General features: G+C 41.9%; 1 protein-coding gene across 1 annotated transcript in view; it reads right to left on the bottom strand.

Moving 5' to 3' along the window:
* Positions 1-22,271, bottom strand: part of CFAP99 (cilia and flagella associated protein 99) — a 172,511-nt gene that overhangs the window by 52,445 nt on the left and 97,795 nt on the right. Inside the window, 3 exon segments of the mRNA XM_027836284.1 lie at positions 1,692-1,769; positions 20,388-20,468; positions 21,444-21,621. Of these exon segments, the coding sequence (XP_027692085.1) occupies positions 1,692-1,769; positions 20,388-20,468; positions 21,444-21,621 (337 nt within the window).

Raw genomic sequence — 22,271 nt, 5'->3', positions numbered from 1 at the left:
TTCCTTTCTAAAATATTATAGAAAATTAAGTCAAATTTGTAAGAATACAAGTCATTCTCCAATTTGATAAATGGTCAAAGGATATGAGTAGGCAGTTTTCAGATGAAGAAATTAAAGTCATCTATAGTCATATGAAAAAATGCTCTAAATCACTATTGAGTAGAGAAATGCAAATCAAAATAACTCTGAAGTACCACACCACACTTATCAGATTGGCCAACATAACAAAACAGGAAAATGATAAATGTTGGAGAAGATGTGGGAAAATTGGAACACTAATGCATTGCTGGTGGGGTTGTGAAATGATCCAACCATTTTGGAGAGCAGTTTGGAACTATGCCCAAAGGACTTTAAAAATGTGCATTCCCTTTGACCCAGCAATAGCACTTCTAGGGCTGTATCCCAAAGAGATCATAAAAATGGGAAAAGGACCCACATGTACAAAAATATTTATAGCAGCTCTTATTGTGATGGCAAAGAATTAGAAATCGAGAGGATGCCCATCAATTGGGGAATGGCTGAACAAGTCATGGTATATGAATATAAGGGAATACTATTGTGCTTTAAGAAATGATGAACAGGCTGACTTCAGAAAAACCTGGAAAGACTTGTATGGTCTGATGCTGAGTGAAGTGAGCAGAACCAGGAGAACGTTATACACGATAACAGCCATGTTGTGCGATGACTAACATTGATAGACTCAGCCATTCTCAGCAATGTGATCTAAGACATCTCCAAAGGTCTCATGATGGAAAATCTTATCCACATCCAAAGAAATAACTATGGAGTCTGAATGCAGATCGAAGCATATTATTTGCTATTTTTTTCTTCTGTTTTGTTTTCTTTTTTCTTTCTTGTGGTTCCTCCTATTGGTTCTAATTCTTCCTTACAACATCACTAATGTGAAAATGTGTTTAATAGGAATGTATATGTATAGCCATTGTGTGCTGTCTTGGGGAGGGAAGCGGGGAGGGAGGGGGAGAAAAATTTAAAACTCAAAAGCATATGGAAGTGATTGTTCATAAATCAAAATAAATTTAAAAAAAAAAAAGGAAAGAGAAAGTATCCTCACATGTGTGTAGTCCTGAGATTCAGGGGATGACTGAGTCACCAGGAGACACCAGAACTTCCTCAAGAACTCTCCAGGGCCATGTATGGCATATATGCTTCCAGAATTAGAAGGTCTAAGTTTGGGCAGCAGTTGGGAATTAGATAAAGTGGTAATTTTCCTGCATTCTCTATTTCTTAGCTTTCCAATCTTTGGCAGATTCCCTTAGTTTTGAACTCTGGCCAACCACACCTCATCTTGGCATCCTGGGGGTTAGTATCCTGCAGTCTTTCTGGGAATGGACCTGCTTGGCCACCTTCTATTTCCTGTCTTATTCCTCTTTAGACGTGGAGAGGAATATCCTTCTCTCTCCTGCCTTTGCCCCTGCCCTAGGGATTTCCATATCTATGACAAGTTCTGGTCTTTCTTTCCCTAGGGTATGAACATATATACCAATGGTGCCCAGATTCAACTTACCATGTGACTCCTCTAAGGATGACCATTGGGTAGAATTCACTATTACACAAAAAATTGTTTTGACTTTTTAAAAAAATCTTGAATCTACTCTGTAATGATATAATACAGAAAATGGGGTAGGATTTAACAGGTGCGTGATAAATGTTTATTGATTAATCTGATTTACCAATTCTGTTTCCTCTCTTTTTTCTTGTCTGGTGACTGCACAACTATATGTATCCATGTTTGCTTTCAGAAGTAATGCCTAGAAATAAAAACAAGAATGTATATAAACATATATTATTATTTATCTCTATATAACTATAATATACTAACACGTTTAAGTATTGGAAATAATGAAAAATATAAATGAACCAATGTAGCAAAATTAAAAGGGATAGAATTCTAGCTCTGGTTGGCTCTTTACATCATCCTGCTTGCCATGGCAGACTCAACTGAAAGGTGGAATTGTTAGTAGATCTTTGGCTTCTTTGATCAAGGAGCAGTAATTACCACACTCAGGGCTTCATCAGATATCATTTCTAATAAATGCATTACACATTTTAATGTGCTATATATCTGGGGCACTATTATTTTTGCCTGGAATTTTCAGTAGGGGAGATAAGAGTAGGGCCATATGAATAACATTGGACTTGCCATCCTAAAACCTGATTTTGGGGCCCAGGTCTGCCACAATTCAGTTGCTTCTGTACTCAGGTAATAAATCCAGTGGAGATGTGAAGGTGCCTATGGAGGACACCAGTCTTTTACACTCTGATGTTGCCTGCAGGTAGTGGAAAAAAGCAAATAGAAGAACTTCTGGTCAAAATTATCTTGTCAATTTTAGGTCTGACCATGAAACATCAGTCTCCTGCTCAAAAGTCGTTAGCAATATTAATTCACAGAATTACCGATGTGTAAGGTATCTTAGTGGCCATCAAGTACAACCTATATCTGAGAAAAACCCCACAAAACCCTCTCCTAGAAACTCAACCAAGTATTCATCAAGGCTCTGCTCGAAGACTTCCAGTGAGGAAGATTTCATGACCTCCTGAGGCAGCTCATTCTGTTTTGGTTAGCTCTAATTGTTATACAGGCAGATGAATGGCCTAGTAGATAGGGCACCCAGGCCTAGAGCTGGGAAGACTCATCCTCCTGAGTTAAAATCTGGCCTCAGACACTCACTAGCTCTGTGACCCTGGGCAAGTCACTTAACCCTATTTGCCTCAGTTTCCTCATCTGAGCTGGAAAAAGAAATGGCGAACCACTCCAGGATCTTTGCCAAGAAAACCCCAAATGAGGTCACAAAGAGTCGGACACAACTGAACAACAATTCTATAAAATTTTTCTTGATATCTAGACTAAATTTGCCTCTTTGCACTTTCTGCCCATGGCTCCTAATTCTGCCTTCTGAGGCCAAGTCTAATCCCTCTTCCTTCTAGAAACAGCCCTTTATGTCCCCCATAAATTTCCTGTTTTCCAGGCTAAAACCCCACTAATTCCTTTGAGACCATTTAACATCCTGGTTGCTTACTCTAATTTCTCATTGTCCCTCCTGCCACGTGGTATCCAGAAATGAACATGATACTCCAGAGCATGACCAAAGTGGAGTAGAAAGGGAAGGTCATCTCCTTGTCCCTAGAGGCTATGCTTCTTTCAATGCAGCATTAGCTTTTTTTGGCTTCCATGTGGAACTGGCGGTCTCTCAAGATCTCCAGATATTTAAAAATTTTTTTTCCGATGAATTTTGATCCAGTCACTTTTCCCCCATCTTGTCATTGTGAAGATGGTTATTTGAACCGAAATGTAAAACTTGGCTTATTCGAACCGAAATGTAAAACTTGGCTTATTCGAACCGAAATGTAAAACTTGGCTTATTCTTATTGAATCTCATCTTACTGATCCATCCAGTACTCTATACTGTCAAGATCTTTTTGAATCCTGATTTAGGCATTCAGTGTGTTAGCTCTCCCCCCTAGCTTTGTTTTCTTTGTAAATTTGATATGCATGTCGTCTCTGTCTTTATTTAAGTCATTAAGGCCAAGCACAGATCCCAGGGGCAATCCACTGGAGACTTCCTGCTAAAACTTAGATGTAGGATCATTCAGTGAATGATGAATGAACCATTCATCCACTGAATTCTGCACCTTCACATAGGTGCCAGGCACTGTGCTAAGCACTTTTTTTTTTCACAAATATTATCTCATTTGATCCTCACAGCAACCTGTGAGGTTGTAGTTTGTCCTTCCTTTTGAAGAGGAACAATGACATCACAAGGCAATGTCTTGACTTATGCCTGAACTGCATTTAAGTGACGCAGAGTTGCACAGTCATTAGCCTCACTCTCCTTTCCTGAGTCACTGAAGTCCAGGGTAGGACAAAAGTCAAGATGACTGGCAGTGGCCTGGGATGCAGTGGATGACCTTGGCATCTTCAATGTCTAACAAAGCTCTAAGCACTCCGTAGTGCCTGCTTCATGGCTGTTGGAACAAATTGTTTTCATCTGTCCATTCCTCTGGGGGAAGTCTTGACATGAGTTGGCATCCCCCTAATTCACTGGGTTTGAGGTCTATGGGTACCCTCAACCTGGTTTAGCCCATCTACTGAGACAGTTTACCAAGGCGTGGTTGCTGTGCATGCTACAGCTTCTTAGAGCCATATGTGAGAGTTGAGTGAATAAAGTGGACACCAAAGGTGGATAAGGAGCCCTGAGAATAGGTCAGTAAGCCTTCACACTAGAGGTGCTAGTGCTCCAGAATACTCCATATACCCCACCCTGTGAGGTAAGTGCTGTTATCTCCATTTTACATTTGATGAAATTGTGGCAAGCAGTGGTTAAGTGATTTGCCCAAGGTCACACAGCTAGTCAGTGTCTGAGGTTGGATTTGAACGAAGGTCTTCCTGACTCTAGGCCTAATGCTCTATCCACTGTCTCACTAGCTGCCAATGGTAGCTTATGAATGGACTACTATTTGGGTCCAACTATTCAACCAGATGTGAATCCACTTAATTTTCCTAACATCTGGCCCATATCTTTCCAAACTGTCCATAAGAATAACGATCAGTTCCAATGCCAAAATCTAGGTAAATGACATGTACTGCATCCCCCAATTCTAGTTAAGCAATTCTCTTCACAAAGTAAATAAGATTAGTTGAGCATGAACTGGCCTTGCTGAAGCCATAAGACATTTTCAGACTCTGGGGTAGCGTCTCTTGCCCAAGGGTTCCATAGAAAGCTCTTCACAATGTGACTCCAATGCTACTTGAGTTTCAGTGAAGGGTTTTCTGTGGGTCAGCTCCCACTCAACACTGTGGCTGTCAATCCCCCCATCTGTGTTTAATTAAACCAAAGTAAATTAAACTCAATTTGACTAGCATTTATTAAGTACCTACTAGATGAGAAGCAGCCTGGAACAGTGAATACAGAGATAAGTTGGTAAGTTCTAGGTTGAAGCCCCACCTTTGACACATACTGGCTATGTGACTCTAAACAAATTATTTAATCTCTCAGAGGCCTGGGAAACTAAGCCTACACATTAAAGGGTGGGTGCTACTTTATTCTAGTAGAGAGAGTTTCATCACTGGATGTTCCCTATATCAATGGAATCACAGATCTGGATAATGTTCTGGGAGATTCTGGCAGTAAATACCAAGCTGTCCTACTCCTCCAGAAGCTTATATTCTGCTGACAGAAAATGACATGTACACAAATAATTAAATACAAAGAGGTTGTTTTGGTCAGGGCAGAGCATTAGTAACTGGCAGGATGAGGAGATGCCTTTTGTAAGTGGTAGCACTTAAGCTGAGCTTTTAAGAGGTCGAGGGATTCCAGGAAAGCGGCATGAGGAGAGAGAATATTCCAGGTGACAGGGACAGCCTGGGCAAAGGCACAGAGGTGGGAGACAAGAGTATTGTATATGGGAAAAAATAAGTTAAAAAACTTAGTTGGAATGTGGAGTGTTTGAGGGAGAATAATGGGAAATCTGGAAAAATAGGTTGAAATCAGACTGTGAAGGGCTTTAATGCCACAGAGTTGTTTGTTTTCCTAGAGACAATATGGGGTCACTGAATTTTCTTGAGCAAGCAAACTTCTTAAAGTTCCTTTAAGTTTAAATTCCATTCAATTTAAATTCCTTTAAATTCCTTGAATTTTGTGGTTTTTAGAATGGATATTACTCTAAGGAAGTATGTCAAAGTTGTAGTTTTTAAAGAGCATACTTCTTCGACTGTTAGAGATATTGCTATGGCTATTGGTGTGGGAATGTCAAGCATTTCAAGGATCATTCAAGTCCACAATGAAATGGGATCGGTCATGTCAAAGCAAGGAAAGTGTTGCTGAAAACAAAAAGCAATGCAAAGAATGGAAAAAAATATTGCAGTAAAAGAGCCTAAATGATTCTCAGAAAACATTCAAAGACCTTTTGAGAGATCTGGTGCCTGTCAGGGTTGTATTGGTTCTTCCATAGTGCAGCATAGGCTTCTTAATGTTGGAAGAACAGTGGCAAAACCAGTTAAGAAAAAAAAAAAACCACAACTATAAGCCATTGTTATAAAGAAGAAGCAATTGTTGTTATGGGCAAGAGAGTACTTAAAAACTGGAGAAGTGAAGATTACTAAAAATTTTTATTGATGAAACTCACTTTTTATTCAAGGGCTATACTAAATCATTATCAGAAGTCCAAGTGAGCCTATTACATCTAGGCATCTTTATTAATTCCGCTCCAAAATGTTTTGGGATTGTTTTATTTCCATGGACTAGAATTCTTTCCCATTGACGGAAAAATGATTTCTGGTAAATATATTGATAGACAGAAGTAGAATTTCTCAGGAATCATAGGAATTCCCAAATGGAGATAGATGACTGCAACCCGACCTCAAACCATGCTACCTACCATGAAAAATTAAGAAATTTATTCAAGAAATGGAGATACGTATGCTTCTATGATGGAAAAACAGTCTATTTAAATCCCCCTTAAAAACTATGTGCTATCTATAATGAAGACTGGACTTGGGAGAGCAGACTGTTCGTTAGAGGCACACTGAATAGCCAACGTGATATGTGGTTTCATGACGAAGAACTAAAGACCAAGTGTCAAAACCTTGTAAAGTCAGCGCCGGTCATATACATCAGATAATTGTAGAAAAGAGAGGGCGCTATTTTTGTTAAGACATCAAAGTTTGAAAGGTTTACTATATATGTTAATAGGTTTAATTATTTAACTTTGCAGTCTGAGCTGAGAGATCAGAAGATTGGAATGCAGGGCATGTCCCGCAGCTGACCATTTGTTTGGCTCGGTCTCTCTCCCCAAAGTCTCGGACTTTATGTGGCAGTTACTAATAGTCCTTATCCCCTCATCCCTGCTCAAAAATGCTGCTGTGGTCAGAGCGGGGTCTACTATGTCCAGGCTTCTCTCAGCAGAATTCATGAGACCATGGGCTTGTACAAAAGCATACAGGAATTGTCACCCAGTGCTAAATAATGACTGGCATTTTCCATAAGAAGGCCAACAGAGGGCCTATTCAGAATCCTGAACAATGGGTTTGGAATGCAGTTCCCAGCAATGCCAGGGTTGGACTCTTTCACTAGCTGGTTTTCTCTTTAAATGAGGTTAAAATGTCACATCAGTGCACTGCCCATCTCTTCTCAGAGGCATTTGAATCTTGTTTCCTGATTTTTGGGAACTACATCCATGGCCCCTGAAACTTTCCTCTTTTGATCACTATTCTGTAATTACTGAGAACAGTTATTTTTGTTTTTTAGAAACTAGGCTCACCAGCTTTTTGAAGCAAACCAGGCTTGTCAAGGCTCACAAGCCTTATTTCTGATACCCTTGCTCAGATTCTATTAATGGATGTAAGTCCCAAGTATTAGGTGTTCCTTACCTATAGGAAAGTTCAATACACAATCACAAAAGAGCCAGTTTTAGAAAAGCTTGCATGATAAACTTTTTTTTTTTCCATTTTCTTGTGACCATGGGCCAAACACCTTCTCCCTTTCTGGGCCCCATTTTCCCGATCCATAAAACAAAGGGGTTGGGTTAGATCAGGGCTTCTTAATCTTTTTTGTGTGTGTCACAGATACTTTTGGCAGTCTAGGAAAATCTGTCGACCCTTTCTGGGAATCAAGTTTGTTGGTGACATTTGTAATTGAAGGAAATGCTAAATTTCAGTTATATGTTAGTGAAAATAAAGATGTAATTTTTTTTTCATCTAATTCTTCTGCAATCTATTCTCAGACCTTTGGAACATCAATGGACTCCAGGCTAAGAATCCCTGGATCCGATGATCCTTAAGGTCTCTCTCAGTTCTATGAGTTTGTGTTCTTTGTTAGGAAGGCTCACCTATTATTTGATGAAATAGTTGAATTTGGTTATTTGCTGAAACAAACGTGCATTTCGTTGAAAATCCTGATGTAACTTCCAGTGTCTGAGACATGTTTCTCTATCAGATAGGATCTTTTTTTCAGCAAGGGCTGTCCACATCCTCTGTCACATGTTCCGACCTGCAGGAAGCAGATTTGTCTGCAAAATATGGCAGGTGGCAGCTCTGGCCTCCCAGAGATTTTATCCTTTCATATTCAAACTACTCCGGCAGCCTGAGGTCCTTCAGTCAACTCTGATTTTCTCGATTCATTATCACCCTACGCATTACGATTCTTATAACTTTCTTACATTTCACGACAGGCATTTTAAAGCCTCTTTCCAAGGCTTAAGAAAGATAATTTTCCTTCACTGAAATTACTTTTCAAAGAACTTAAAACAGAGCATGATCTACTTCCTGTCAACTCTCCCTGTGAAAATGGAAAGCAGGAAGAAGCCAGGGCCTCCTCACTGCCACAAGAGCCTTGAGGAAAAACTCTCTGGTGCTTTTGTCCCTTCAGGGCTGGTGTGGCATCTGCCCAGATCTGCCATTCCATCCTGTGTGGTTGCCAGTAAATCACCTAACCTTTCTGGGTCTCAGTTTACTCATTTATAAGACTGGGATAATAATTCTTGCCTGGGTTCCTTGGTGGAGTTGTGGGCTTACATAGCTATCATGGGTAAAGTGTTTTATAAACCATAATGTACCATAGAAATGTTAGTTGTTATTGTTGTAAGGGGGGCTGAAGCCCCTTGTGTTGTTATTGTTGTCACTATTGTTATTATTCACAATGCAGTCTTTGCAACAGTCCCAGGGAAGGAGTTCTCTGGACGTATGCCTCTTGCCTCCTGGGAGCCACGCTTTGGGGTTCTTTGGACTGTCCTAGACCCGCCGATGCTGGCGCCTTTCTCACCACCCCACAAGGCCCTTGGGGGCTGCTGTAGCATCTCCTCTCTCCATGGTGGCTTCCACAGATTGGCCTCCTGTCCACTTCCGATTTGGGTAGCAGGTGACAAGATTTTGCTATTAGATGAGCTCTGTTTATTCAACATCTGTGCTGGTTCACTCATTGCTCCTCCCTGGAGTAAACTTGCCCAAGTTTAGCTGGCTGAGCCCGGAGGGGACATAGCAGGGCCAGCCTGAGATGGCGTGGGAGCTGGCACGGGCGCATCACTACCGGGTGGGTGGAATGGGAATAGTTACAATGAAAGTGAAACTTTGGGGAGACAGCTTTAGTCAGACAGACAGGCACCCCTTGCTTGTCTTGCACTTCTGCAATACTTTTACCTGTTAGCATGAATATCCACTCTTGACCATCAATCAGTTTTCTGTCTTCTCGTCAATCCCTTAAATCTTGGCCCGTCCCAAGAAATCAGCCCTGGGACCTGGCCCAGGCCTGGTCTTGTCATTCACACTTGTGTGGATTCTGCCTCATACCCTGCTTCTTTTCTCTCAGAGGCCACCTCACCAAATCGCCAGCGTAATCGGCCAAGATGAGATCGGCCTGAGGTCACACAGTGGCAGAAATACATTCACGAAGGATTTTCTGTTACCATAATCAGGGAGGCAGGGAAGTTGGTCTGCAGGTGCAACAGGGCAGTGCTGGCTGCCAACAACTAATGAGTACACCAGCCTCTTTTCTCATTTAAGGCTTCCTGAAAGCAACATATAAATAATAATAACTACAATTTAAGCAGTACTTTAAGGTTTGCAAAGCACTTTGCAAATATTACCTCATTTGATCCCCATAACAACTCGAGGAGGTAGATGTTGTTACTATTAGATTGTAAACTCCCTGAAGGCAGGGGCTATTTGTTTCTTGTTTGTATCACCAGTGCTTAGCATTGTGCCTGGCCCATAGCAGGGTCTTAATGTTTATTGATTATCCCCATTTTACAGATGAGGACATTGAAGTAACAAGGTTACTCAGGGACTTACCCAGGGTCATGCAGCTAACAAGGATATGAGGCTGGATTTGAATTCAAGTATTGTAGACTCCAAGCCCAGCACTTAGTACACCAGGTCACCTTGACGCACAGGAAGTATACAGGCCTCTGGGATGGTTTTTGGTTAGCCCATTACACTCTAGGTAGAGCTATGGGTTTTGGAATGAGGCAAAGTAAGAACAAGCTGGATCTCTTCATGGCGGAGGGGTGCACTTCTAGACATGGCTTCCCTGCATGACTTTTTCTTGTGTGTTTGTGTTTCCATGGAGAGGGGAGCCCCGGGGGAGGGAGTCTTACATGTTGGGCTGTGCTGTAAGTTGATGCTGGTCTTAGGCACAAAATACGGCTGGATGACAATGACCGTGTTACAGGGTCAGTGACGACTGCATCCTTCACGATGCCTTCTGAACCCTTCTCTGTTTCCTCAGGGGGCTTGGTTAGAAGTCACAGGACCCTAGCAATCGGTCACTGTGGGACCCTCCCACTTGGGTAAAGAAAGCTTATCTAGACTGGATTGTTGCAAACCAAGGGTGATTGAGACAAGCCCCTTTTATCAAATGTACGATGGATCTTTTCTTTTTCCTAAGAATGCTAATGGTTGAAACAATAAAGGTATGGAAAGGAAGCCTTGAACAAGGAGAGAGTTAATAGTTTGCTACAAAATGCTGTGCAGACAGTTCGAAAAATACAATTTGGGAACCAACCCAAGTAGAACACCCTCAAGGACAAGAGAGGCAGGCCAGATCTAATGATGAATGCTGCTCCAGCCGGTTAATGCCGGAACATTAGGATTTGTTGGACATAGATGATCCAAGAAACACGGATAATAGATAAAAGAGACCTGTGAATCATCTAATCCAGTCCCTTCATTTTACAGATAGGGAAACTGAGGGTCAGAGAGGAGAAGGGACAGGCCCGAGTTTGCAGCCTCAGGAAAATGTGGGACTCAGAATCCAGGTCTTTTGATTTAAAATCCAAGCCCCTGAGTCACAGAATGGAAGATAAAGTAGAATTTACGAACTATTAAGACATCTGTATATAGTTACCTCAATCAAAACAAATTACCAAAAAAAAAAAAAAATAACACCAAACTACTTATTAAGTGCCTACTTTGTGTCAGGCACTGTACTAAATGCTGGGCATACAAAGACAAATGCCAAATAGCCCCTAACCTCAAAAAGCTTACATCGGAATGACGAAAATAACATATATGTCTATATGCTATATGTATAATTACATATATGTACATGTGTGTCCACACCCATGACACACGCAAAGCAGATATTAGGTAACCTTAGGAGGAACTTACATGCTATCTACTCCAACTCTCTCATTTTACAGTGGAGGAAACTGAGGCCTAAAGAGGTGAACTCTTCCCAGGTCTCACTAGGACTAAATGGCACATTCAGGTTTCAAACCCAGGTCCTCTAATGCCAAATCCAGAAGGTTTTCCATGACTGGATGATTCTGATGGTTAGAACATTTTTCCTTTTATCAAGCTGAAATTTGCTGCCTTGCAATTTCCGCCCACCCTTCCTAAGTTCTGTCCTCTAGGACAGCACAGGACAGGTGGAATTATCATTCCCCTTCTCCAGTTCCAGCCCTTCAAATACCTGAAGGCAGTCATGATGTCCTTCCCCATTCCTTCCCTCCAAGGAAGTCTTCTCTTCCTCATGTTAGACATTCCCAGTGTTTTCAAATGATCCACATAAGTTGTTTTGAGTTCCTTTACCATCCTGTTCACTGCCCTCCTCTGGTCATGTTCCAGCTTTCCAACCAAGGTCCTTCTTTCTGAAAGTCCCTTGCCCTTTTAATTCTGGGGAAACTCTCATGACTCTGTTCCCGCCTGTCACGTCCAACTTCTGTGTGTGGAGGCCCCATCCCTTCTCTTAAGACCCAATGCAGGTAATAACACCTCCAGGAAGACTTCCCTGATGCCTTTGCTCCTCAGTTAAATGCTTCTTAAATACATTTCTTAGAGCCCTTTGCTTGGACCTCTCCTTTGCACTAATCTCACTCTCCCTTATTAGAGTTACTTGTTTATGTTTTCTCCTTCCAGTTAGACTGTAAACTCCTTGAGGGCAAGGCCTAAATGTTTATTTGGGTATTCTCAGCCTTGAGCAAAGTAGTCACTTAACCAAGGTTGCTGAATGGAATTTCATGTTTTCATCTTCTTTTAATGGTGGTTTTAATGTGGTTGTAGAAAGTTCATCATATGATTTTATTAAAGGTCTTTAAGATGTTTCTATCTATGGCTTTTATTGAAGGGGCATGACCTTTGGTATCATACACAAAAGCATTTTTATACATGGTGGCAAAAGGAAAAGGACTCATGTACAAAAATATTTATAGCAGCTCTTTTTGTGGTGGCAAAGAATTGGAAACTGAGGGGATACTCATCAGTTGGGGAATGGCTGAACAGCTTATGTTATATGATTGTGATGGAATACTATTGTGCTATAAGAAATGATGAAGGGTGGTTTCAGAGAAACCTGGGAAGACTTATATGAACTGATTTGAAGTGAAGTGAGTAGAACCAGGAGAATAAGGAACACAATAACAGCAATATTGTAATGATAATCAACTGTGAAAGACTTAGCTGCTCTGACAGTTCCAAAGGACTCATGATGAAAAACGCTATCTACTTCCAGAGAGAGAACTAATGGTCTTTGAGAACAGATTGAAGCATTTTTTCCCCTTTATTTATTTTCATTGCTTTTTTTTTTTTTGGAATTATAGCTAATGTGGAAATGTTTTGTATGACTTCATATATATATGAAATGGGCATTGTATTTCTTGCCTACTCAATGAGTGGGAGATGGGTGGAGGGAGATAATTTGGAACTGAAAATGAAAATAAATTTTAAAAAGATACCTTTTTCGGCTTCTCACACATACTGAGTGTATGACTGTGGATAAGTCACTAAAACGTCTGGTGTCCCTAGAAGCTCTCTCAAACTGCAGAACAATCACCAATTTGCTTTGGAATAGGAAATTTCCTCACTAGGAATTTCCTTACATAAATAATGGGACTAGGAAAGAAAAATACATCTTCTACCAGAACGGTCCATTTTGAAAACTAATGTTATAAATGGCGGGGGCCTCCCAGGTCCTACTGGATACTTTTTCATTAAGCTCTCTGCCCATTCTAGTCTGCATGCAGGGTGGTTTTCAGGTCAGCTGATTTGCCTGCTCTGTGGAGATGGTCAACTGCCTTTGGAATTTAAATTCAGAATTAATGTCATCACTTTCGGTCTAGCATCTGATGCAGGACGTGCTGCCAGGAACACGATGACCTTTATTTTATTTTATTTTATTTTTTTGGATGAACACTCTATGTGTAGGCTCCTGGCTTTCCTGGTTTGGGAGGCTAGGTCTGAAAGGCCTTGCTCCCCTTCATGGATAAGAAATCGTGTCGTACGAGAGTGTTATAGTTTGAGGAGGGGGGCCGGGGGGTCTGGGATGACATCTTCTTGGCGCTGAACAAGAACTGACTTATCGCTTGGAGCCTCAGACTGATTATCTAAAGTGATGCATTCTGTCTCCTGTATGAGTCCCACTGGCAGAAAATCAGCCAGTTTCTGCACGTAGCATAAGAACATTATGAAAACAGGCCGGTTTGGGATAAGGGTAGGGTGGGGGGAAGAGGAAAGGGGGAGGAAGGAGGGAGACGGGTAAGCCTAGGAAGACCTGAAGGCCTCCAGCTGGGAGCAGCAATTTGAAGTCAAAGCTCTCTGACAGTTTTCATTTGCATGCTTTGTTTGGGTTATTATCACAGATTTTTTTCCCCCATGTCTCCAGTCTCCCTTATACTATTAAGGTTTTACCAGTTGGAGGGAGGACTCAATATAGAGGACTGGGTGTTTTTCCAGCTGGGGCTACTGCACAGGAGGAGGATTTTAGCATTTTAACTCTCTTCCTGATTAGGTTCCATGCTGCATTTGATGCTGGTGTATATTTGTCAAACTAGCTCATCCTTTGTGAGGTTTATGGTGTTCAGACATTTATTATTAGCTGGATCACGTTGGGGTTGTCACTTAACTGTTCTCAGCTTCAGTTATCTCATCTGCAAAATGGGGATAATAAAAGAACCCACCTCCCAGAGTTGTTTTGTGGACCACACGAGATGATATGTGAAATACTTTGGAAAACATTAAAAGCCCTATGTAAACAATGGTTGCTATTATGGGAGTGATGCAGTATATAGCCATAATCCTTACTCAATCAGGACCACTTTCTAACCTTCATTGGTAAACTAGGTCCACGCTTCTTGCTCTATATTCCCCCCAAAGCATGTTCCTGCTTGACCCAGATAAGAACCCTACAAAATCCCACCAGATTTGGGACACCCAATTCCACCCAGGGCTCCAAGTGGACCCGTCTCCCTATCATCCCCTACTACCCTTCTTACTGAATTTCTTCCTTACAAATCTGGCTTGCTTTACTTTCTCTCTCTTAACTCTCTGTCTTGGGGTACTAACCCCATGGCTTGGGATTATGTTTGCAGGATCATAGCTATAGAGCTGGAAGCTCTGAGGTCATCTAGGCTAACCCTTCCTTTCCTCCCTTTTACAGAGCAGGAAACTGAGGCCCAGAGACATTAAAGTCAGACAAGTAGTAGAGCTGGAATTTGAACTTGGGTCTTCTGACCTGGAATTCAGTGGCTTGCTTTCTTTTCTTTTTCCTTTTTCTTTTTCTTTTTCCTGTATCATGCCTTCTCTTTTATTCTCTCATTATTTATTAGGAGATTGGACTTCTTTGATGACTTCAAAGATAACTTCTAGCTCAAAAATTCTATGTATTTCCTCCCACAGTGCTCTGCACACCACATGGGAAGTATGTAAAAAACAGCTATAAATAAATAAAGAGTAATATTCTTTCCCAATCCCCATGTGAAAGAGTCAGACATATTTCTTCAGGAAAACAAAGTCTTAAACCTCCAGGACCATTTGGTAAGGCCACAGAAACGTAGCCATCAGACTGAAAACGGGTACAGTGACCCAGACATAGAGACTCAGGCTTTTTTTTCTCCACTTTGGAATAATGATTTATGATACTTGAATAGTGAAAACAGCCTTTTGGTGGGGGGAACAAAAATGGATATGCTGGCTATCGTTAAGAGGAAAGGACGCTCTGTGTGTGCTCATCTCCTCTGTGAATAGAACCTCCTGAAAACCCTGTATCTGTCAGAGTGCCACTGAAGGCTTTATTCTCCCAGAGAGGCTGGCTGGAGGTGGAGGCCACTCCCCAAGGTAAGCACAGGGGCAGGGCAGAGACTGCCTCCTGGCTGATCTGGGAGGGGAGGTGGCACTATGCCAGGGGTAACAGCTTCTTGGTCTCATGCAGAGCTACTTCCTATTCCTTCGCTTTTCATCCCATTTTTGGAATTTCTCCTTCTCATCACTTTTTAGCAACTCCTTTGGTGGTGGTGGTACAAAGTGGTAGAAATCATGAGATTATTCTCGCACCCTTCCTCTAACAGTTCCCTTTGCCTGCCTGTTCATGGGCTCCTGGGGTGACCCCAGCACAGAGCCACATCTCTGGCTTCAGTGTCTGACGCTCTTGCAAGGGGCCGCTTCCTCACGGTTTCTGTTACCTGTAGTTGCTCATGTGTATGTAAAGGGATCAAGGCAGTTATTTAGTCATGATGAGTTTACAGGGGGGTGAGCCTTTGTCTCCACGGAGTATATGGACATACTCATTTGTGCCTTGTTGAGAGGGCGGGATGGCTCCTGATTGGGTTCAGGGATTGAGGCTGTCTCCATCACGATCCACTGTCTAGAGCAGTAGGGGATAGAGGTGACCAGTACTTCCTGGAGGGGCTGTTGCTTTCTTCTGTACTGAAAAAGTGAGCCGATGGATCTGCTTGGCATTCCAGTGGTTATCTTTACCTGGTTCAAAGCCCATGCATGGACCTTGTTACCTTTTCAGTAGGGACATGGCAGCCTTGGAGCAGAAACATGTAAGAGTTGTATATACCTGCTTATAGCTCTCTGAGCATCAGACACCAGAGAGTAGAATCCACAGTGTAAGACACGGCAGTAGCTTGGTTCAGAAGAGAGTTTTTGCAGAAATCCATAGCAAAAAGGTGCCACGTGCATGTTCATTCAGCCTGAGGGGAGAGTTCTTGGACAATGCTCTTGAACCTCAATCTCCTCTATAGAAGAGAGAGAATTTTGACTTTCTAGGCAGCGTGACCCAATAATCTAGTCTGTTTGCTAAAGAAGGGAGATTTCTTGGGCAGCATCAGCCTTGAGGATTTTCTTGTGGGTAGTCCAAAGTCAAGAGTTTGGACATTCTTCTAGGGCCCCTTCTAAAGCAGAGGTTTTTAACCCTTTTGGTCATGGGTAACATTGGCAGCCCTATAGACTCCTTTTCAGAACCATGCTTTTAAATGAATAAAATAAAATACATACTATTACAAAGGAGACCAATTATCTTGAAAAAAAGCTATCAAAATATGTATTTTTTTAAGTAAACTTTGATTTTTATAAGGTACACTTTTCCAGGAGAAAATGCTTTCAACAGATCTTTTGTGAAGTAGATTTTCCTAGAAGATTTTGGTCTTTGATATGGTTATTCTGGCAAGATGCTTTAGACTTAAGTCAAAATATATTTTTTAAAAGACCTACGGTTAACCCCTATGGAGAAGGGGAATTCCTGAAACACTCCAAGTGTGTTCCTTGGAGACAGGAGATCACCCATTAAGCCCCACAATCAGAGGTATTTTTTAGGGTTAAGGCCACGCCGTGGGGAGGCAAGAGATTAAGATGTTGCCCCCTCCCATTATTACAATGAATTTTTCAGACAGCGAATGTTTCTATCAGAAAGCTGTTGCTTATTCAGCAGCCCTAAAGCCTAGTTGTCTATGTCTCTGTCTCTGTCTATACAGAGTGGCATTATAAGTCTGGGAGTGACCGCGTAGGATGCTGTGGGAGAGAGGTATTTCACTGAAACGTCAAAGGGGTGCCCTGGTGGCAGCTCCAAGTTAAGTGTCCGTCTGAGGTGAACTAGTAGACTGCTGTGAGGCCTTTCTGTGTTTTCTGTATCTGTTTATAGACTTCTGTGATTCCCTTTTGTCATTTACATTTGCTGTGGGGTGAAATAAATGTTGTCTTTTAGGAGACTTGCACTTTCTACCTTGAGTACTTGTATGATAGCTGTGTATCCTTTTCACCTGTGTCTGTGGAAATAGAGGCAAAAGGTAACCTATATTTGGAGATTTTCCTGGAGTCAACTCTGGGTGGAAGCAATGAGCCAATGAGAGAAAATGACCTCTTTTGGTTGCTAGGATCACCCCCAGTCTATGTGAGCCTTAGAATCATGAGGGGCTCCTGGGCCATGGAGAGAGATGAGCTTTATTACTATTGTATGCATCATCAAGACCTCAATCCCTATTCCGGGAGAGACCTGTGGTCTGCTTCTTGATGAATGAAGAAATGGTGTGGGAGACCCAGCTCCAAAGGGAGTTATGAACAAGCTAATGGCTAAAAAGCTGGGCCTATGAAGGGTCTCATCATAGAAGGAAGGGCAAGAGTTCATGCTAATGATTAGGCTGGAGCAGCTGTGACCTATGAAGTATCTCTGGAATAATGCAGTCAGCTGACTGTCATGGAATGGGAATATCTTTGGTTCGAGTGCAGGGAAGCCTCAGAATGGGAGGAAAGCTAGTGCCCTTAGTCAAACTATTAGCAATGGCTGCTGCCTTCTTGCCTTCCTGATTGTAGAAGACAAAAAAGATTGAAGTGTGCCTGGCTTCCTGTAGTCCCAACACCACCCCTCTCTTAAACCTGATCCACGTCCCCTGAGACTTCCAAATTCCAGGGATACATACTCTATTCTTATTGGGCCCCTCCCCCCACCTCTGAGCTATCAGCCCTGACCTGAATATTTCCTTCCCCTATACAGCTTTCTGCACATTGATCATTATATCACTGTAGGCAATCCACAGCTCCATGGACCCAAATTTCAGCTCCCCAGCCCCTAGGATAGTCACATATAGTGGTGGGGAACATGGAGCTGTGGTCATCGGGTCAAAGAATATTGGGAGAAATGGTGTAAGAGAGGGCTGGTTTAATGGGGATGAATTTGGACACCTCTATCTTGGGGTATGTAGGTGGTATTCAGGGGCAAGGGAACAGCTGCTGGAGTAAGGTACTGAACTTGTGCCTTTGTTATGATGCTGACTGCTATGGAGTATAGATATTAGAAATCTGAAACTAAAAATTAAACATGAAATGTTGCTATGTAAGTGTCATATGAATTGCTACCAGAGTCCAATTACCTATGATACAGGCATGCCCGAGAGAATAGGGAAGGCCTCATAATGTATTGCCAACAATCCAGTTGTCATCGACCTGGTGACAACATTATCACAGTTAAACCTTTCAATGTTCTCTGTGTCCAAGGCCTCAGGCAGCTCACAGCACAGGTTAGCCCAAAGGTCTTCTCTAGGGACACAGAACAGGAAGGAATTCAGGAACTCCAGGATCCACAGTCGCATTGCTTGGTCACGAAAAAGTCTCACTCAGTTTTTTTCATAGAATCAAACAATCAAAGAATCATAGAATTGGAGAGTTGGAAGGGACCTCAGTGGTCCTCTAGCCCAACTGGCACGTGGAAAGAATTCTCACTATAACATACTCAACAAGTAGTTATCCAGCCTTAGCTGGCTATTGTGGCTGAGATGTTTTAGTCATATCTAACTCTTCATGACCCCATTTGGGGTTTTCTTAGCACAGATACTGGAGCAGTTGGCCATTTCCTTAGCCAGATCTTTTTACAGATGAGGAACTGAGGCAAACAGGGTTAAAGTAACTTGTCTGGGGTCACACAGCTAGTGAGTGTCTGAGGGCAGATTTGAACTCAGGTCTTTCTGACTCCAGGGCCAGTGCTCTATCTACTGCAATACCTAGCTGCTCTAGCTTGAGGACTTCAAAAAAGGGGGAGTCCAGCACCTCCCAAGGCAGTCCATATCACTTTTAGACAGCTTGATTTGTTAAGAAGTGGGTTTTTTTTTTCTGATGTGAATAAATTGCCCTCTTTGCAATTTCACCCATCACTGCTGATTCTTCCCTCTGGGACTAAACATATCAGGTTTAATAGTTTATCTCCTGCAGTAACTCCGGATAAATACTTGAAGATATCTATCAGGTAGGGCAACTAGGTGGCGCAGCGGATAGAGTGCCAGGCCTGGAGTCTGGAAGACTCATCTTTATGAGTTCAAATCTGGCTCAGATACTTACTAGCTATGTGACCCTAGGCAAGTCACTTTACCCTGTTTGCCTCAGTTTCGTCATCTGTAAAATGAGCCAAAGAAGGAAATGGCAAACCACTCCAGTGTCTTTGCCAGGAAAACCCCACATGGGATCATGAAGAGTCAGACACAACTGAAAACAACCGAACAATAACAAAAATCTCAGGTCCCACCAAATCTTCTCTTCTTCAAGCTAAACATTCTCAGTTCATTTGACAGCTGCTCATAAAATATGCACTTGAGTCCCTTTACCATCCTGGTCCCCCCCTCTTGTTTTCCTTTTGCAATTGTGGTATAATGTGGGTGAGCCTGAAATAGAAGCTGAGAGGCCTGGCTCTCCCTGCCATCAGGCAGCCTCCAAGTGGGAGAAAGGCTGTTATCCACCTTAGAGCTGTCTGCAGAATTTTCTGCCTTTCTTCTCCCACAGATCAACTTGCTGATGGTATAAACAATCATAGCCATTTATTTATATGACCTCCTTTCCACTTATTCCTAGCATGCAGCTCAACAGTGATTAAGCAGGTCCTTAATTAAATATGGGTGAGATGAACCTTGCTGTAAGTTTCTTCTGATTAGACTTGTGGACAGTCTTCCTGGTCTGTGGCTCATGTAGCATGATAACATATAGGGTCTTGATTTAGAAACCTTAGTGGGCATGCAGGATAGAGATCTAGCATTTGGGAAATTTCTGTGAAGTTCAAGATGTCGATAATAACTACTTAATCATATCTGGGCTACTACTGCAAAGCATTTAAAATAAATAACAGCTTTGGTGGTCAACAGACTTAGAGATTGGACCAACATCAGTGACTGTACCAGAGACAGTTGTATTTCATGGAAAGAAGGCTGCACTTAAATCCAGAAAACAGATGTTTTAAATCTAGACATGAAATATACTAGTGGCATTACCTTAGGCAAATCCCTTCAATTCTCTGAATCTGTTTCCTTACCTATAAAATGGGATCACCAGATACACACCCTTCCTGAAGAAGCAACGGGTTGTATAGAAAGAGAAATAAATTTACAGTGAGGAGATCTGGGTTCAGATCTAAGTTCTGTTGTGAGCGACTTCAGCCACTTAACATTTACAGATTATGGTTTTTACTTATCTGTAAAAGGAGGGAACTAGCTGATCTCTAAAATCCCTTTTGACTCTCAATCTGATGAGTCCTTTGGCTATGCCGGAAAAGCACTTTGTCAGCTATACGGTTCTATTAGAAATGTCAGCTCTTTAGTAACAGTCCCACCTTTATTTGTTGACTTAATGCCTTGTAGATTTTCCGTAGGGGCTATTCGAGGAGAAATAAAGAAATATATCTTACCTCTGCCCTTCGACGATTCTTTTGCTTGATTATGCCCAGTTCTTTCTGTATTCTTGGATGGTTATACGTGCTCCGAGGTACCTGTTCAGGATGTCATCCACTTAGATTATTAAGCACACCAATGTGAAAACACAAAACAGCAGTCTTAAAAGAAACACATCTATCAATAACACAAATGATCCCAACAATCCTCATTTTCATCTTAGGGAGTCCTCACCAGCTATACAACGAAACATGCAAGGCTGATGAGTGTAAAACTACTATTCATTTATGTCTTCAGAAATCCTGTCCTGAGTGTGGCTTGTTAATTAAAAAAGCAGCTCCAAAGTTAGACTTCTCTGCTTTTGTTTTGTTTGGCTGAGACTCGTATGTTCCTCGGAACAATGAGCTGACAAAACTCCTGCCAGACGACTGAGTCCCAACTCCATGGCCAGACTATGATATCAGCAGTAATGTTGTTGTTCAGTTGTTTTCAGTCCTGTCTGACTCTTCATGACCCCATTTGGGGTTTTCTTGGTGAAGATACTGGAGTGGTTTGCCATTTTCTTTCCCAACTCATTTTACAGATGAGGAAACTGAGGCAAACTGGGCAAAGTAACTTGCCGTGGGTTACACAGCTAGTTAGTGTTTGAGGCCAGATTTGAACTCAGGAGGATGAGTCTTCCTGACTCCAGGACTGGAGCTGCACCACCTCACTGCCCCAGGGCCTTAGTTCAATCATAATCTAAAATGAGGTTAGATTAGATGACCTCTAAGGTTCCTTCCAGCACTCAATCTATGCACCTATAAACCTGTGGACTCTGGCTTGACAGAACACTGTGTAATGTCCTGCCGGATTCTCTAGCATCACAATATGGGCCTATGCTTTCCCCTTAGTGTCATCATTTCCCTAGGAGCCTTTTAATTATTCCTAATCACTAGCACACATCAGATCCTGGCCCCTCCCTAGGAGGTAGGGATTTGACCATTAGTGGTTTTCTTCTAGTTAAGTTCTTATCCTCTTCTATTATCACTGCATAAACATTCATGTGAACTGCTAAAGCGGCAAATACTTACTGGTTCTGGCTTCTTCAGAACAGGAAGTACATCAGGAATTAGAATGCCTCGGGGCTTTGGGACAGTCAAATTAAACTCCTTTGGCTTGGTTAACTTTGGGTTCTCTATGTGCAGGACTGACTTGTTCTCTATTATATTACTCAGGTATTTGATCAGCGTTTGTATTTCTGGTTCCCATCTTGAAATAAGAGCAAAAAGAGAGAAGAGTCAATTCAGCTGGTCAACAACCATTTATCAAGCAACTGATCGGTGTAGAGTGTTGTACTTGACACAAAGTTAAATCGGTCAACATTAACCATGTTTAGGATCTATTATGTGCCAGGTATAGTGCTAAGCACTGAGGATACAAAAAGAGACGAAAGACAGTCCCTACTCTCAAGGAGCTTACAATCTAATGGGAGAGATAACATACAAACATATATACAAATCAAGCTGTATAGAAGACAAATAGGAAGTAATTAACAGATAGGGGAGGCACTAGAATTAAGAGGTGTTTGGGAAGGCTTTCAGTAAAAGAAAGGATTTTAAATGGGACTTAATGGAAACAAGGGAGGTCAGTAGATAAAGTGAAGTAGTCAGAGAAAATACCCCAAGCTGAGAGATGGAGTGTCTTGTTTCTGGAATGGCCAGGAGGCCGGTGTCACAAGATTAAAGACTGTGGCAAGGAATAAGGTGTAAGAAGACTGGAAAGGTAGGAGGGGGCTGGGTTATTAAGGGCTTTGAATGCCAAACAGAGCATTTTGTATTTGAACTTGGAGACAATAGGGAGCCATTGGAGTTTATTGAGAGAAAGAGAGAGAGAGAGAGAGAGAGAGAGAGAGAGAGAGA

The sequence above is a fragment of the Vombatus ursinus genome, unplaced genomic scaffold, assembly GCF_900497805.2.
Source record: "Vombatus ursinus unplaced genomic scaffold, bare-nosed wombat genome assembly UNPS02014818.1, whole genome shotgun sequence".
Taxonomy (NCBI): Eukaryota; Metazoa; Chordata; class Mammalia; order Diprotodontia; family Vombatidae; genus Vombatus; species Vombatus ursinus.
Note: the sequence above shows the minus strand (reverse complement) of the source record. Positions and strands in the feature narration are given on the sequence as shown.